We start from the raw sequence: 19,591 nt of genomic DNA, 5'->3' as shown, positions 1-19,591 counted from the left end.
GATTAATGTCTGCATTTCTCAATATCTGCTAATGGCTAAAGCATTTACTATTTCGAAGTAGGAATGATGGCGCTTTATGCGTCAAAGCAGATGAATCAAAGTCACGTCCGAACATCAGTTAACTCATACTCTGTTTCGCAACTGAAATCAAAATACATATATATTTCTCCCTATAATATTATCTATCTCCATACATTTAACCCAATTCTTAAACATTTTTGCCTCGGCAAATGTCAGAAAATTTGTCATTTAAAATCGTTAAACTCATAGTCTTGATATTATGCTGCTTTCTCTCTATGCAATCTTTGCTATTCCATAGTAAAAAAATCAAAGCAGATATTCACCCCTCTTGTGAAAATGTTATGACAAGGACCAGCTATAAGTGATATGGCGTAAAATTCTTCACAAGATGTATTTCCCTATCCATAAGCGTTAAGTCTCTTATTCTTTGTACCACCTTATCTTTAATGTACCTTACTCAGGGGCGGATCCAGGAATTCTGTAAAGGGGGGGGGGGGGGGCGCAACTAATATTTCTGGTGCCACTTCCTGGTTTCATTTCATTTTATTCATTTTATTTCTTTTGTTTTTAACGACAATTAAAGGGGGCGTGCGTCGGTTGCGCCCCCCTCTGGATCCGCCACTGTTACTAGTCTTTATAATTTATTGTCTTGCTCAGTGTCTCTTTATATTTGCAATTCTGCTTTCCTTTGACATCCAAAGAAAAAACAAGTGCCTGAAATTTTGAGTCTTTGAACTTCATTCAAGAACAAGATAACTTCTGATCTACCCTCCTCCTCATGAGATGATTGTTATCCATGGAATTGTTTTCTCTTGATTTTTTTTTTCTTTTGAGACCAATAACTTTCCCTAATTCGTCTAAAAGATATTGTTTTCTATTGATTGAGAACTTATCTGTCACAAACCGAGAAATATCATCAGTGAACAGGGTTTGTTTTATCTCGTTTTGTCCATAATTATCAAACACTCTTATCCTTGTCATATCTCATAAAATAATCCCCGCTGTAAAGGTTTCAATATCCAACATAACTAATACACATGCACATGCTCGGACACACATACACAGACACAGACACACACACAAAAGCACACACAAATGAATAATGTAAAAAAGAATGTATAAAAAATGTAAGTTACTGTTTTACAGTTTTTTGTTCACATTGCAGTATAAAATAATGTAGGTGCCTATAATACACATCTCATTTATCAGAGGGCATACGAGTTACCCTTATGAATGTAGGCCCTACCTTTTGGAACAGTATGCGTCCTGGCATTATATAGCTGAGGGTGTTTGGACTGTTTCAAAGGTATACATTGTACCGATAGTGGGTAATCATGCTCATGCTCCAATGAAATTATGTCTGTTATTTGCCTTACAAAATGATGTTGTTTGATGAATGACCCTCATCTCAAAGTCTCTCTTTATGATATGTACTTCCTACTTTTACATAAAACAGTGACATCTCGTCCTGTCGTCATCGCAACGTGAAAGTGCTAATGGCCGGTCATTATTCTACTTCTGACAAGACACAAGCAAAATTGCGTGTTAAGCAAATAATTCCTGTATGTATGGTCACGTGTACCGCTCTCAAGTCTCAGTCAGTCAGTGATGAGGATCTGCTTCATCATTTTTATAACGCAAAATAGTGATAGTCTATACTGTCTTAGCTGCATGCCACCAGCACTGCAATGAGTGCTTTTTCATCGTCGTTCGAACAGACTGAGAAAATTACTCTAAAGATGGTTTAGAGAGTACCGAAGTGATGTCGTAGTATTTTCTTCTATACACTAAGTTAGTTTGGCTTGGAACCAAGTGCAAGCATGGTTAGCGACAATATTCGTGCCAGGTGAGGTTGTTTCGAACCAGTTATACCATGATGGCAATGAATGCCTTTGACATTACACTTATTTGGTATACTCTATTTTTACACAGCACGGGATATTGTGATATAGGCCTATATAGATCATGAATGTTCAGTATTTCGCTGTTGTGATTATTGATCATGATACTACTACATAAAGCACAGACTCACGATTCAGTCAGCACTCAGGTTCTTTCACTATATAGATATTCTACATTTTTGCACTTGAAGAATTCAGGGTTTTTTCTTTTCTTTTCAAACATTTTGTGCATATAATGGACTTAGAGCTAAATCAAAGTTTGAAAGTAATAGCTTGATCACTTTTTCTGGAAATGTAGCCTATCACTCTTTGATATCGATTTTTCTTTTTGATAGTGTCAAGAACATTCAGACAAAAATTTGACAGAAAGCCTGATTTTTTTTTTCTGGGGGGGGGGAGGGGATTAGTGGCTCTTTTTGAATAATTATGTACTGACGCCAAGCGTAGTGCAAAGATTTTGATTCGATGTAGGGATATATATATAGTACTCTATAGGAATATTGTATGAGCACCATAGATTTGCATAATAAAATGTATAAATAAACTTGCCGTAATCTATACTCTCTACACCTGACTGCATGTCTCTGTATTGTGTTTCAATATGCTTCTCATCTGAAACTATACCCACCAAGATACGCATCGGAAGCTGACAACAATAGCAGATTCTCCGAAAAAGTAGTAATCAGTGTTATATAGTCTAAATGACTCGTGTTATCATAGATCTTTTGACTGTCAGCTACATTTTTTTGTAAACCCTGATACGTTTTTCATTGGAAATACTGCCGTAGTTGCTTGGCAACAACGAATCCTATAAATTCCCGATTGAATGATGCTGCCACACTAAATTATATTTTCATTCGTGTCACAAAAATACGTGTCTTTTGTTTTTGTTTCTGTTTATCGCTTGACGAAGTACTTTTAGTGGTTCTTTCCAGCTGCCATTTAAAGGAATTGTATAATTTTGGTTGAGACCTATTTTTAGGTTTCTAACATTTTTTTTTTTTTTGGAGAGATAATGAGAAAACTCCTATGAAATATGAAAGAGCATTTAATTCCATGAGTAATTCAACGTTTATTTGATGAAAATAGGTTTTGAAATGGCTGAGATATCCAAAACAGAGCGACTCTGATAAAGTGTGGGACCCACCTTATATGATCGCTTTGTTTTATATACTTCGTTTTTGGATGTTTCAGTCATTCCAAACCCGATTTTCATCAAATTAACTTTGAGTTCCTCTTAAAATGGTATGCTCTGTACTGTTTCATAAGTGTTTTCTTGGTATCTCGCAAAAAGTTAAAAGCCCAATCCTCATCTCCACCAATTACTGTACCATCCCTTTAAACTAAATACAAGCACACACAGTGACACACACACACACACACACACACACACACACACACACACACACAAACAAACACATACACACACACACACACACAACAAATGCATAGATATGTAAACAAGCAACAATTTAAATGAAAACATGTTAATAAGGATAATGATGTCAGACAATACCGTAGAGCCTTGAACCCCTAAGCGAGTAGACCCCCCCCCCCCGTGCAAAACTTTAGCACTGCTCTAAATATATCATAATTATCATGTGATGTTTTCTTTGTTCTGTTTTGCTCTCTTTCGTAGCAATTCAGATTGACAAAGTCAGCTAATGTTATATCGTGAAAACAAGTCACTTTCTTAAATAAACATTGTGCAAGAGTAATAGAGAGGGAGGGGAGGAGAAAGAGGTGGGGGGGGGGAGGGGAGTGTGATGGGGGGAGAGATCTTCTTGAACAATTTTGGCAAATGTCATTATATTTGAAATGACTGTCCAGAAATTCTTCCTGAAAAAATCTCAATCTATCTCTAAATCAAGAGAATTTATATGTTTGCAGGGCATGATTTTTTTTTTCGGAGAAAATATCACATAAATGAAGCTTGCTTGTTTATCATCATAAGGCTATCATTACAATAATTATCCTTTTCGGCTATCCCTTAAAGGGAAATAGTACAAAACAAACACACATACATAGTTTATTGATAAATCTCATGCAAAACCAAATTGTACAAGTATCGCAGACTTTACAGCTATTCTATATATCATGCATATGTATCATTATATTTCGAATGTGATAGACGTTGAGTAATGCGTGTAGACATAAAAATCTATATGATAATCCCGGTTGCAAATGCAGTACCAGTGAAATGTTGTGAATTCTAATTAAAATAAATTTCATTTCATCGAACAAGAGGCGATACAAAGTATACAAGCAATCATAGGCCTAAATAGTGAAGTCGTAAAGTAGTGAAATAGTTACTTGAAATAATTATAATAGGCCTACTGTGTTTAATGGATTCTAAAGCGTTAGAAGTACTTGCAATGTCACACAACATTGTTTCAAAAATATTTCTATTCTGAATAAAAGAAAAAGTAAGAAAATAAGCGGCACCCAAAACTCAAAAGCGTGATCCGCACACAGATTTGTCTTACCTTGCATGGACATGGGGTAAGGTTTGGCCATGTCGGATTGCGAGAAGTGCATGCGGTCTTTGTCAGCACAACATTGCACTGTAGTGGGCCTACACAGCAACAGACTCACGATCTCATTCACATACTACATAACTCTCACATAAAGATAACTTCCAGAAAAAAACAAAAACTTAGAAACCTTCGAGTTTGTGTTTCAAAAAATGCACGATACCCTAAAGATCGATAGAGGGATCAACTACAATTTAATGTTCAAACACTGCACAGTTGAAAAACCAATCCCGTAGAATCAAACTCCATGAAAACTATTGCTTTGCTCAGGGGCGGTATCTACTATTTGCTAAGGGGGATTGACCAAATGACGATAGGTCGCAACAAAAAAAAAAGTGTGAAAAAAGGAAGGAAGTAAAAAAAAAAAGTTGTTCATACTTTTACATTTTTTATTTCATTTTTGCTGCCACTTCTCTCCCAAAATGGGCTGACAAGTAAAAAGCAAATAAAACAAACAAACAAACGGGGGTTTAATCCTTTGAAACCCAAAACAAAACAAAGAACAAAAACGGAGCGGGGGGATTTAAAAACCCTTAAACCCCCTTCCCCCGTACATCCGCCCCAGTTACTTGCATTCGTGGAACTGAACCCAGGGCACACCACACAATCACAGGGGAAGGGGGGGGGGGGGGGGGGCAAGGGGGCACGTGCCCCGGGCGCCACTCCCTGGGGGCGCCAAAAACGGAAAAAGAAAATATGCTCGCACTGACTGATTTGTAAGTTTTAGCAAGCTTTTGGATTCAATTGTCGCATGATCTGTTATTTCATAATTATATACAGGGCAAGCCACCATTATAACAGTGTTTGTGCCAGCATTATGATTTACAAGTACAACGAACTATTAGATAAGTGCAACGTTTCCTATACACAGAAATATACAAATTTCGACTTACTCGCTCGTACTAATTTAGAGTATTTTTTCAAGTCCTCAGTTTGTTGGTATAAATCGTTATCTATAAGGCCGTCACTATATCTTGATTAGTATTGTAAGATTTGATAACCAAAAAATTACAAGAATTCCATGTTTTGTAAGCTGAAATACAAAAATTTTCGGCTCGCTCGCTGCGCTCGCTCGCCAAGATTTATCAAAATTTATTACATTTAAATCGCCCTCAAAAGGCCCTTCTTAAGTGTTTGAAAAAGCATATCATGTGGACTTTTTTTTTAAAGTCCTACAGGGATGGGGTTGGGGTTGAACACTTTTTCAGAAATTTGGGGCGCAATTTTCGCGCTTGCCCAGGGCGCCGTTTTCCCTTGATACGTCACTGCACTTTTCAATCAAAGCTCAGTATAGATATGTTTACACTTGATAATGAAACCATGAATTGTTCATTCTTTTTTCTTTTATCATTTCCTATGTATTAATCTAGCTTTCAATAATGACAACTTTTCAGTGCTCTCAAAATGAAAACATAGGCCTACGATACATGCTCCTCGGCGTATGTATCGTACTATGTATCCGGCGCGCCGGATCGATTTGAGAATCCTCGTCCGGATTTTCGTGTGTCTGATGTTTACTAGATATAGCGCCCCCTTTCGTCTGTCTCTTTCTTCCAAAATGTCGAAGCGAGGTACGAGAACTTTTCGAAGCCTCAGTAAAATCGCTTAAAATCAATTGAATCAATTACTAATTAAGTTGTTGCACATAACAAATTGATACCTCTTTATTCTTTTTACATCGTCTAAGGGGCTGTTTATGATTACAGTCCGAGAATATATGCTACGGGATGTCTTATTTCACATCTACGCACATCTATGCACGTTGATGTCTGATGATAATGTTCTTCTTAGGCATGCACATTATCCATGCATAGCCGTACGTAGGGAAAACACTATGCCTCGGTATAGTGTACCAATGAATGAGAGACGTACAGTGTACGTGCTTTCGCTACAACCAGCAAAATGCAAGTGTTTCTCGTACCGGCATATGGTTATCCACACACGAATGCGAATAAGAAACTACACAGAACAACTAAAGGAAACAAAAGTCATGGTGGACAGCTAACGTTAGATTTTACCCCAGTCTTTGAAGTTTGAAGCACTCGGTCGGTCGAGAGCCCGTTTACAATGGTTTAACATTACTTTGTAAAGTAGGCCCTAGTCTTTGCTACTGTCTGTAACGTTTGTGGTTCACCGTACGCGTGATAATAACACACCGCCCTGGGCTGGCGCTGTCTGGGCACTGGGTCTGGTCGGGCTGCTGCGGGCTATGTAGTTCTATCTTTAGGGTTTCTACTTCCCCTAAAGTCTGTGGTAATCATGTACGATGATGTAGAAATGCACACCATGCACCCCTACCATTTCCTTCCTTAATTTGTCAATGAAAACTTATTGTTGCTATCGGAAATGTCAAGATGGACCATATCTGATGGTTTCATGAAATTTCATTGATAGGCAATTACAGCAGAAAAGTAGCTAATTTTGACTCAAAAGTACGCCGATCGATGGCTGTGTCACAGTGTAGCATGGTGGATGATCGATTATGTGGAAGAGCGACATAACGATAATCGATCGTTCTAGTCTGTGATACAGCCGCTTGTTTGGTGTTTAACCACAATAATTACATCGTGTACGTAAGTACAAAATACACCAAAGGTCACGACAATTGTGCGAAATTTCGACACGGCGTGCTGAATAGATCATCCTCCTTGGGCTACTAGCGTTAGGTAGCAGACACAAACCCATGTACAGGAAGGCAAAAGCAGTTCAGGTTTGTGATTTGAACATGTTGTTTGCCATACGGCCGTATTACTTTGGAAAGAATGATATCAGTGCACTACTGTCATAACTGATACAGCTAGCGATTGTCGCGAATGGGCTCAGAAGTTGAGCACTGCGTGCATAGAAAACGATGTAGAATCTCTATACAGTGCCATATATTAAGAGAGTCTGGCCAACTCGGTTTTTGGCTTACGTGTTTTGAAGCCTGTGATTGGTCAAAAGCTGGTCCTGTGATCTACAGGCGCCATGTCGTTACTGAAGTGCGCTCATACGCAATGCCCATTGTTAACTGCCCCTTATTTGGCTTTGTTATTTTGTTACGTCTGAGCGTACACGCTAATCCTGTGACGCGTAATACGCGCGGTAACGACATGGCGTCCAAATTAGCAGTTGGCCAGACTCTCTTAAATTAATATACGGCACTGGATGTATGTGTGCGAGAGCGCCATCTAGTGCTGAATGACAAACGCTATTAAATTTAGAAGACATCATCACACACCAGCATCACCGACTCACATTATTTTTCTTACATTCTGTAGGGCTTATCTTGCTCGTTTTCTCACAATGATGGATTTCGTATCAGAATCAAATGACTGAATTTAATACAACTGAGTTGGATTAAAAGCAATTTGCACAATGCTGAGACCATCGCATTGGGGGGTATATTCTCGAGTTCTGTTTCACTTATTGTTAGCATAATCAGTGTGTTCATGTTTCTTTCACAATGTCTTTGGTTCATCTTGCAGGACGTGGAGGTTCGTCTGGATCCAAGTTCCGTATCTCACTGGGTCTGCCAGTGGGGGCGGTCGTCAACTGTGCAGACAATACAGGTATCATTGACATAGAATCTGCTCTTATTCAGACTCTTTAGAGTGAAAGGGACAATAATAAAATCCTACCAGAAAGCACTCCCTCTTCTCACAAAATAATGGTACAGTTGAACTTCTCTTATCCGGCCTCCCTTTATCCGGATCTCTCTATTATACGGACGCAATCTCGCCGTGATTTTTTTTTATTTTTTTAATATAATTACGGGAGGAAAGGGGGATTCCCAACTCCTTGAGAACTCCTACACAAACACACATGAATTACATATTACTTCCAAGATAATCCAACATGATTAACATACATTACATCAAATTTCCTTCCAAATTGCTTACCTTCAGACATTTTAACATCCCCAAACATCCCCAAATCATCGCAAGAACATGGACAGATTATGCGCTCGAGTCCTCTCATATCGCATTGCCACATAAAGGTCCATACACAGCCGTTGATATGACTAGATAGACATGCATTGTTTCGAGTCATTGGCTGAGCAACGAATGATATTGAACACTCAAAAATTGTTCACACACAGTACACTCACAAAGAGAGAGAGAGGGAGACCATCTAACAATGGCGACCTACAGTCGACTTTGCCGAGCCGTGATGATTGAATTTTGAAGCGTTGTTTCGTCGACTCGTACTGTTTATTTTCAAGATGTACTTGATACATTTCTTAATAATTATTTAGGTAAATCATCCCAAGAATTTATAAAACAAAAGGATTTCATTCTTGCAAACACGAACCTCTATTTTGGGGTCTGTTACTGAGTGTAACAATGAAAAGGTTGCAGTATACACATTACTACATGTGGTACTACAATGGGCTACGTCAGCACATGTGTATGTATATGTACTGTATGTATAAAGCATTGAGTCTCTGGTATCCGGCCAAATCCCTTATCCAGATGAGCCCCGGTCCCGACTTGTCCGGATACGAGAGGTTCAACTGTAATACTAATACTACTAATAATAACAACAATGATAAAAATAACTAGAAAGCACTCTGAGTGAGCTGACCTCTTCCAGGCAGCTTATCATTTTTGTCGCTGGTCTTCTTCCATCTAGATCAGTGATTTCCACTCATATGCATATTGAAAGTGAAAATAGCCCAATTTCCCAATATAGAATCCTTTTGTCGAACGTCATCAGCTTCCAGCTGAGCAGCACCTGCCCGAGCAGAGCACGCACTCAAGTGTGCGCAGGCAAACCTCAAATACTTGCAACTTGAACTCCCACGTTCATTGGCCCTACCTGCCAAAAGATAAAAAATTCTTACAAAAATTTAATCATCTGTTTCTCCTGTCATTGTCAACCTTTCCCATAAGTTTCATCCAAATCTGTTCACAACTTTTTGAGTTATTTTTCACACAGATAAACAAACAAACACCAATGAAAACATAACTTCTTTCCTTGGAGGAGGTAATAATTTGCTATTACATCACAAATGTATCTCAGATTATTTCAAATGTGAGGGTGAACTATGGTACAAGTTGTCCTGTCTGGCTGTCTGCATTCCAAAGAATCAAAAGAACATGGTGTTTTATCAGTCCAATATTTTGTTTAGCAAAAATAACAGGATATCCCAATGTTTTGTATTGGTTTGCTAATGCTTAGCTATTTCACACCTTATGCAATGACCTAGTATTGCCCTCTTGATTGTAAATATAAGGTGTGCTAATGATGTGATTATAAATCTCCATTTGTGTTTCGATTGTAAAAGGTAACCATGTGTGCTAGTGTCATATATTTGGGATTGTTAATTTTCTTCACGTCCTTGCTCCTACCCCTCCATACCTCTCAAGAGAAACAAAGAGTGAAAAAATAGAAGGGTTATGCCATCATGACACCCTAGATAGATATCAAATATCTCGCATCTTTTATGTCTTTTACTTACAATATGTTATACTTAAAATACCATCTTTCCAAGTGCTGTAATCTGCAAAATTTCTATGCTTATTGCTACCACAAATCATACTAAAGCTATGTTCATGTGCTGTACCAGCATGGTGTCCTTCAAACCACACTAATATGATGTGTGTATATTTCTTTGATTATGGTTGTGTAGGTGCCAAGAACCTGTACATCATTGCTGTCAGCGGCATCAAGGGTAGGCTGAACAGGTTGCCTGCTGCTGGTCTCGGGGACATGGTTGTTGCAACTGTCAAGAAAGGCAAGCCAGAACTCAGGAAAAAGGGTGAGTCCCATGGAATGAAGTAATATATTCGGTACAGTAATGGCATTCATTCTTGCCATGTAATATTGATATAGTTGTGTACATTTTTTTTTCCAATTTAGCAAGTTTTGTGTTTTGAAATTTTATACTATCTGACAATTTGTGTCAATATCACAAGTTAGTGAAATTTTGTAGCTTGAGAAGAAATTCAGGTAATTTTGACAGAGGTTGTTTTGTCTGTTCATACAAGGATGAACTATTAGACTATTGGGTTGTGAGGCAAAAGGTGATTTGTTCAAGGTCAAAGGTTGTACTTTTCAGTTCATTTTAGTATCAACCAGATGTTCATTGTAGGTGCCAAATGTCAAGTTGTAGCCTTTCTGACACACATGTAAGTGCCGAAGGAAAAACTAGGCAAGAGGGATGTAATGAAGACTGGCATATACTGTAAAGGTGGATAATTTCGTTCATGTAATTGTTCACGCTCGGCCGAATAAGGTTGGCTTTGCATGTTTTTAATTCCGCGGAGATAAGACATGCACTCCTGCAACATATAGCAAGCAAAGATATTCGCATGCTTTTATTTTTCGCGCAAGTCTCCGGTTGCGTGAAATGCAAGAAAATTTCAACACTGCGAGAATTTCCGCTTTTACAGTAGCACATATGAGTGTATCTGTTTTGTATATTGTGCTGTTGATATTTTTATGCCTCCGCCACGAAGTGGTGCCGGAGGCATTATGTTTTCGGGTTGTCCGTCCGTCCGTACGTACGTCCGTACGTACGTCTGTACGTCCGTACGTCCGTACGTCCGTACGTCCGTACGTCCGTCCGCATTCGTTTACGCGATAACTTGAGTAATATTGACTGGAATTTTACCAAACTTGGTCCAAGTATAAAGTATGATGGGGCAATTACTTGATTAGATTTTGGGTGAAATTGGCCAAAGATCAAAGGTCAAGGTCAAATCATGAAATTGTATCTGTTTACGCGATAACTCAAGACTGGATCAAGCAAATTTCACCAAACTTTGTCCAAGGATGATGTATGGTGGGACAATTACTTGATTAATTTTTGAGTGAAATCGGACAGAGGTCAAAGGTCAAAGATCAAGGTCAAATCCTAAAATATATCTTTATACGTGATAACTCAAAACTGGATGAAGCAGCTTTCACCAAACTTGGTCCAAGGATGATGTATGATGGGGCAATTAGTTGAGTAGATTTTAGTGACATTGGCAAGAGGTCAAAGGTCAAAAGGTCAAGATCAAATGCTAAAAATGTTGCTGTTTCCCCCATATCCATGCTGTGCCCAAAGGTATTTTCTTGAAACTTAGTGTAGACATGTACTACTGCATAAAAATTCTCCAGAGAGAGTTTCATGTCATAAGGTCAAAGGTCAAAAGGTCAAAGATTAGGTGAAAATGTTCTCTTGGAAATTTCCTGCCAGAAGGTCAAAGGTCAAAGGTTAAGGGTCAAGGCCAGGTTTAAATGCAATATATATATATATATATATATATATATTTTATACTGTAATTACACTCTGTCTTCATACCTTGAAAATTACTCAATGCATAAACTTATAAAAGGGCCAGTCAGAAGTCAAGTAAAAATCCTCAATTCCCCAAATTATATTATTGTCGTCAACGATTAACTTTACATTTTTTTCATTTATATAGAATATTGATATTGTGCTGATGTTATGATGTAAAAAGGAATGTCCTTGATTTATTATTTTGTGTTTGTTGAACTGTTATATTTTGTCATTCTGTTGCAGGGCCCCCTAGGATAACAGTGTTTAAACCACTGATGGGGCTACCCTGGGTAAAGAAAACTGAATAAATAAATAAATAAATAAAAAAATACATGTACCTGCACTCTTTAATAGACAATTATAGCAAACGTAGTTCAAGGAAAGTGAACATTCAAGATATTTCTGACAAACCTGTCATTTCAGTATTTTGCCAGTTATGGGAAACTGTCATCACACATTGTGAAGACATTATACTATACACCCATTGGGAGAATCATGCATTATGGCGGAGGCATCAGTCGCCATAGCGACATTTCTAGTTGTAGTTTGTGACGATAGTATAGCAACCAGGGGCCCGTTGCATAAAAGTTACTAGTAGGGTAACATTGCCATCCAATGGTAACTTCCATGAAATTCTTGATTTTGATTGGCTGTTGAGTATTGTTGCCATGGTAGTTACCATTGGATGGCAAAGTTACCACAATAGTAAGCAAATAATCAATGTTGGTGAAGCTGATTGGACAAACTATCACTTCCGAGGTGATCTGGATGTAGCTATCTTTCTGAAGCGCAGCTGAGGAATGATAGCGTACACATTCAGATCGCCGAGGAAGTGATAGTTTGTCTCATTGCCTGAAACTAAAAGTTGATTGTTTGCTTTATATTCCACATCTAGGGTCCTAAATATTCCCATTTTATTCCACATCTGAAACCGTTTTAACTGTCTTTAGGTATCCTTAGGGCTTAGGCTACGTGTGCACGTACAGCTGTAGATGACAAAACAATGAATTTGCTGCGCTCACCGCGCGGCACCGAAGTGAAAGTGCATTGCACTGTGTACTGTCAAGTGACCTAGGTCACATGATAGTCCACAGTGCAACGCACTTTCATTTCGCGCGTACTCATCTTGCGTTAGGACTGTGTGGACTGTGTGGAGATCAGCGAAACAAAAGGTACTATCAACATAGAGTGTAATGAACTTTTCTTCCCAAGTGATGTGATGGGCAAAACTACGCTTCATCATGTGATCAGCTCTGGACCAATCCTCTTGCAACATTCTTAGTATGTGGAATGTAATTCTTGCTATTCTGTATTTCTCCAATGGAGAAGGAGGCACTACAAGAGTTGAGAGTTGTGTGGAAGACTCCTTTCTCTGGAGGACCCTCCTTGCTGCCCACTGCTATGTCTATCAAGGTTAACAGGAGATGAAATAAAACAGGAGCGATGGAATTGTGGGTATTGTATATTGACCCTTGACACCCCCCAATTGGGGCTGCCCCACCCTAAAAAGTGTTCCGTGGCCCCTGACAAGGGTTGAGTAATTTGACCTGAGTATATGCACATGTACAAAGTTTTGTGCATCCACAAAATGCTTCATGAACAAAATATGATACAGACATGGTAATCTTGTGTTTCAGTCATGCCTGCTGTCATCATTCGACAACGGAAACCCATCAGAAGAAGAGAAGGCGTAGTGCTCTACTTCGAAGACAATGCAGGGGTCATAGTGAACAACAAAGGAGAAATGAAAGGTCAGTTATTCAAATGAACTATGAAAAAAAAAATATTTATTTTAAGATCAGAGATCAACAATAATATATGCATCCTTATTCTATATTGTGTAGAAAAATTGAGATCTCCTGCAGTAAAGGGAGGCTGTGCTGTCAATCCAGAGTTGTGGCTTGTGATGTTGTCCTGTGGCTGTCAATTATGGACACACAGACCCTAGCATTTGATTGTTTTTATCAGCCTTAATTTGATATTCATACACATTGAAGCTTAATGACCGGATAGAACTCAAATATGTTGACAAGATTTAGTGTCATTTTGTGCATAGACTGAACATGTCAAACATCGTCAAATTGAAGGAATGTAACCATAGAAAGGACTCCATCTTTCGAGATGAACCCTTTGTCAGTGCCCGATACTTGTCATGATAAGTTTAAAGGTTTCTGGAGCTTTTAAACTGACCCAAATATTAAACTTTTAGAGGTTTACTCATTTGAACTTCATTTTATTAGAAATACTGTGTGTGATACAATTACCTTTCTTTGTTTTTAAATGCAGCAGCTTTCTGAGAAGGGAGTGAAATCAAATTCTGTGCACTCCTGTTATAACAAATATGATTATGATGAATCTCGTTACAAGTAAAAATTAATGTGCCGCTATTACTGTCTGTACAGTGCACTTCCATTATAACAAACCAGATTATAATGAAATTCCACTTACACCAAAGTAAAAATTCAGGTCCCAACATTATCCGCTCTATGTTTTTCATTGTGTATTTGTTCAGTTTGGGTATAACAAAATTTTGATGTAACGAATAGAATTTTGTAGCCATAATGAAATGTTGATAAAAAGAAAGGAAACTGAGGGTCCCGAGGACTTCATTATAGTGAGAGTTGCAAGTATACTTATCAGTTAAGTGAATGCAGCAATATCAGAACTGTATATGGGCTGTATCCATGCAATGGAACAAGATTTTGCATTCTGTGAAAGATGAGATGCTCTGTTAACTGGGCTGTACCTCGTTGAAGAGAGTGCCTCATCTTTCACTTAAAATGAAATCTTGAACCATTGCTCTCCTGACTATTCACTCTCTGTATAGTATTTGGCAAAGTGGTATATCTATTGATGAAGATGGCCTTTTGCACACTATGTTTTCAGTGTACTGACCCCTCCCCCCCCCCCCCCCCCCCATTGTTTTGTATTCGGCAGGTTCTGCCATCACAGGTCCAGTAGCCAAGGAATGTGCAGACATGTGGCCCCGTATTGCCAGCAACGCTGGTTCCATTGCATGAGGCAGCCATCATCAACTTGCATCAACAACACTTGAGCCGCATGGTGCCAGTTTTAGCCACATCAAACTCACAACACCCGGATCAGTTGACTGATCAAGTCCTCTTCTTCAGACTGTAAAAAGTAATAAATGACACATTACTAGTAACCAAGATTGTGATGCCGATTCTCAATTTGGCTCTTTTCTGTAACAACAGTATATGGTTCAAGGGATGTGGTTAGATGATATGTGAAAGAGAGAAAGAAGAACAGGAAAGAATGGGAGAAAGGTGAAACGTAAGTTGTGGGGATGTGTTCAGTAGTGATGAAAGAAAACATGCCCCAAAGAAAAATTTGTTAATGTATGAAAATATATCAGCTGCAAAGTCTTAGATGGCCCAACACTTTGTGCATTGGAAGTGGATGTGTGCATATGTGATTTTTGAAGAAAAGAAAGAATGAAAGAAGGGGAAAAAGTGTAATATGTGTATGAACATAGAGTTGAGATGTGGTGTGAGGAGTAATGAAAATCGGTGCACTCCTGCCGTAACAAAAATCTTCTTACAATGAAGTGAAAATTCAGGTCTCAAAATGGTTATGGATGTACAGTGATGTATCTTCACATACATTATTGTTCAGTTTTTATGACATTTGGATATAATGCATGAAAACTGCCTGTCCCATGGACTTATATTGTGACATGAGTGCTTGCACACCCTTGAGCAAAACCAGGAGCAATGGCAGTAAAGCTCTGTCATTCTGACAACATTGTACATGATATGTGTGTGCAGGAATTGTGAAAGAACAAAGGAAGTCAAACGTGGAGTGAGATGTTCATGATGTCTGTGCGTTTGTGATGGCTGGAAAATTTCTCACAGAACATGAGCTGGGAGTGAAAAAATTAAAAGCAACTGTCAGAAACCGTCTGTACAGATTAGGGGAAAATGATTGTTTCTGTATTTGAATAGACAATATATGGTGAAATGACAGTCATGTCTGGAGAATGACTTCTGTAGTACATGTACATTAAATTCACTAGGGTCTGATGTGTTTCTGTAAGTATTGATATTTTTGTATGGTTGATTTTCCTACACACACAAACACACACACACACACACAAATGAATCCAGCATCACGGAGACATATACCCATTGATTGATTGATTGATTGATTGTTTCACATCTCAAACACAAATAACATGATACAATCGATTGAACAAGACTGGACATAGCGTCGTAATTACAAAGAAAAGAAGAGACGACAACTTTACAAACATGAAATGTGGGGGACCTACTTAAAAGCAGAGCTTGTAATGTATAGGTCCCCATAGATGACAATGTTGGTCTTTTAAAAACAAACAACCTAGTGACAAAAACTGTGAAAGGAAGGAAAGGGACGTAATGGAAAAGAGCACAAAAAGAGCAAGAGAAACAAATAAAAGACATGAGAGCATAACGAAATAGCCACCTGTATTGCGCTTGCAAGATTCCTCGTCACCCATGATTTTATCAAGGAGACAATTTGTGTCAACTTGAATTCTGTTCTATTTTTGATATTATTGCATGTGGACTGCTTAATATAGTATATAATATATATATATGTATATATATATATATATATATATATATATATATATACAGTCAACCTTGCCTAAGTCAAATCTATTTGGACTGAATAAATAAATAAATAAATAGCTTCGACTTTATTTAGAGAAAAGTCGACTTTTGGAGGTTAAAGGGTGTGTACAGTTCTGGTGAGGATTTAGCTTTTAAGGTTTTGCGAGATATTCAGAAACCACTCTAGATGTCAAAGAGCATGCAATTCTAAGGGGTATCAAAAGTTTGTTTGATGAAAATCATTTTGAAATGGCCGAGATATCCAGAAACAAGGTGAAACAAAGAGATCCTAATAAAAAGCATGGCCTGTCGCCTTTTATTATTATCACTTTTTTGGATATCTCAACCATCTGAAAACCAATTTTTATCAAATAAACATTTCATCCTTCTTAAAATTACATGCTCTTTCATATTTCATAAGAGGTTTCTCATTATCTCACTTAGGAATGTTATAAACCTGAATCCCCACCTCAACCAGTACTGTACAGTCCCCGTAAATCAATGGAGTACAAAGAGGACTTGAAAAAATCTTCGACTTATGTGAGGTTGACTTAAGGAAGGTTGACTGTATGCATATTGAACAATTTATTTTTTTATTTTTTTCGTGAACTAATGCAGTTCAAATTTAACAACATGTATAGACATGGTGGATATGCAGCTTACTAGTAACCTTTTGTACATGTACATGTACTATACATACACATTTCACAGGTTTGTATTCCAAATACTGGTAGAGTTCTGGCTACATGCAAAGGTTTCTGCATGATTACATACATACAAACACAAACACATACACACATGCAATAAAAATAAAATCATATATCCATTTATTCATACACTCAGCCTAATACTCTCTATGTTTACAGTCTTGTACATGTATATGATAATACATATTCAAACATAAGACATTCAAAAAGAATGTGTAAAATGCCCAAATGCAACAATTGTGCTAACCACTCCCACTACAGAACCTAGGCTTTGCTACCATCAGGTTTGAGAAATAAAATTATGACGCATATCAAACCTGAAGGTGGTGTTAAAGCTGGAGCACAATCTTAATGTCATTTTAGATTTCAAAAATTCCCCTAAACCTGAACTTGAGGAATAATGTTACACTGACGTGTGATTGTGAAACCACGTTACCACAATAAACCAGAAAGAAACGAGGTAGAAGTAAAAAAAAAACAAAAACGTAATGTCAAAATCACAGTTCAGTATTTGAATACAATGAACCTGTAAACAGTCAGGAACTGTTGCAACATGGATTTAATGCAAAGTCGATAACTTTGGGGAAACAAGCAGGGCCAATTATGTGACAAAATTCGCTTAATTTCATTCCTTTATAATTTAGATTATCCCAGGCAAAGGGCCATAAAAAGTTAGCCACTGGATATATGCAGATTTTATCATTATATTATTGGCTCTGAAGTGTATGCACATCTTAGAATATGAACAAAATTTATTTTGTCAATTCACGACACCAAATAAAGATGCTTAAAAAAATAGATCTATGACAATAGCCACTTTCATATTGATGGTACATGTATGTATAATAATTATGTGGAAGTTGGCCATACAGAATGCTGACTAAAGCATGGAGTGTGACCTCTGAGTGTAAATGACTTGTTGCCCAATCAAGATGCATTAATTTATAATAGGCAGCCTTTTTGCTGTTGCTAGCTGCAGGAACAGTGGTACACTGTATATGTGATCTTTGCCACAACAGAGTACTGTCTGTGCAATAACGAGCAACCAGCCTGGGGTTTGAACCCATAAATGCTTAATATGTACCCACCATCCATTGCTTACAGCAGCACTACCACCTGAACTGGAGCTAATTCATGGCAGTGGCATGATGAGCTCGTAGCACATCAAAATGCCTCTCGCCTCATTACTGTAAAAGTGGAAATTTTCGTGGTGCTGAAATTTTCGCGCATTTCGTGCAACCAGAAGTAATGCAAAAATAAAAGCAAGCAAATATTTTTGCTTGCCATATGTTCCTGTGTGTGATGTATCGTTTCCGTGGAATTATAAAAACGCGAAAACCTTCTTACCCGGCCAAGCGTGAAAAATTAGTCGCGCAAAAATATCCACTTTTACAGTATCATTTCTCCCATCTAGAATTCACTACTGTCCGGAAAGATGAGTTAAAATACAAATGAGATTATTGTCGCAGAACGGGTAATTACAATACACAGATGATTTTTGCTGTTGCTCTCAATTTATAAAAACACAAGATATCAGTGTAAAATTGCACTCTCTCTGCAGATCATTCAGTTGGAAAACACACTACAGTGCACTCCCGTTATAACGAACATGGTTATAGTGGAATTCCGGTAACAATGAAGTAAAAATCAGTGCCGCAACATTATTCATTCAATGTTTTTTATTGTTTATTTATTCAGATATAACGAAATTTCTATAAAACGAAAGAAAACTGCCAGTCCCGAGAATTTCGGTATAATTGGGAGTCGACTGTACGTGGAAAAGCCATGAATACTGCTAACCCTACCTGGCATCATGATCATGTACATGTATACATGTACAATGCAGGCTGGAGTCATTCATATCACAACCTATCACAAAAGAGTCTCATTCATTTGACTTTGCCTTTTGTTTTTCTCTGTCTGTACACTATCTGAGTCAGGGACAGACTGAGGATGTAAACTGATTAACTGAGAATTGAAGATTCTTTCCATGTGGCAAATCTTACTGCAGGTTGTAAGGAAGGTTTCTTGTGGTGATGCCACATACGAGGTGGCATCCCACCATAGCGATCCACTTGCTGTGTTTTCACACACAGTGACTAGTTGACTGTCCTTTGCTCTCACCTCTCTGTAAGGGAAGATGTAAGGCTCATTGACGTCCAATGCCATTCCCCTGAAACACCATCCCAGGACGGCTTCTGCTGACATTAGGTCTTTGCATCACAAACTACAAACTGAGGAATTGCTTGAGCATCATATGTGTAAGAAATAAATACTTTGAATCATTCAGTTTTTCACTTTTCACCCTTTGAAAAATCATTCTTGCCTTTTGTGATGTCATCAACAGTCAAATCGGCTGACATAAGCATCTCAATCCCCTCATACCTCCTCAAGGTATTTGTATGTTCAGAGTGTTGGTAGGTTTTTCATTTAATATGACTCCTGACAAAGCATCCCTTGGTGACATGAACATCCTTAATAGGCACAATGGGGAACACTGTATCTGGATTTCAAAATCTTTTGATTAAAATGACTCCAGAGTCCAGGTTTCGGTGTGCCTCAA

At 38.0% G+C, this 19,591-nt stretch overlaps 1 protein-coding gene across 1 annotated transcript; it reads left to right on the top strand.

The window, feature by feature from the left end:
• The first annotated feature begins 6,006 nt into the window (after positions 1–6,006).
• Positions 6,007–14,874, top strand: LOC139741891 (large ribosomal subunit protein uL14). Its single transcript, XM_071652465.1, has 5 exons — positions 6,007–6,027; positions 7,924–8,007; positions 10,071–10,199; positions 13,346–13,459; positions 14,646–14,874. The coding sequence occupies exons 1-5, from the start codon at positions 6,015–6,017 to the stop codon at positions 14,726–14,728; spliced, it is 423 nt and encodes a 140-aa protein (XP_071508566.1). The 5' UTR covers positions 6,007–6,014; the 3' UTR covers positions 14,729–14,874.
• Positions 14,875–19,591: the final 4,717 nt, after the last annotated feature.

The sequence above is a fragment of the Diadema antillarum genome, unplaced genomic scaffold (assembly GCF_040938485.1).
Source record: "Diadema antillarum isolate AM-2024a unplaced genomic scaffold, OU_Dant_1.0 seq00000961_RagTag, whole genome shotgun sequence".
Taxonomy (NCBI): domain Eukaryota; kingdom Metazoa; phylum Echinodermata; class Echinoidea; order Diadematoida; family Diadematidae; genus Diadema; species Diadema antillarum.
Note: the sequence above shows the minus strand (reverse complement) of the source record. Positions and strands in the feature narration are given on the sequence as shown.

Excerpts from the sequence above, each read along its gene's own strand:
- LOC139741891 (XM_071652465.1), top strand. Across the intron at positions 8,008-10,070 it reads CAACTGTGCAGACAATACAG|GTGCCAAGAACCTGTACATC; the intron begins GTATCATTGACA and ends ATGGTTGTGTAG. Across the intron at positions 13,460-14,645 it reads CAACAAAGGAGAAATGAAAG|GTTCTGCCATCACAGGTCCA; the intron begins GTCAGTTATTCA and ends TGTATTCGGCAG.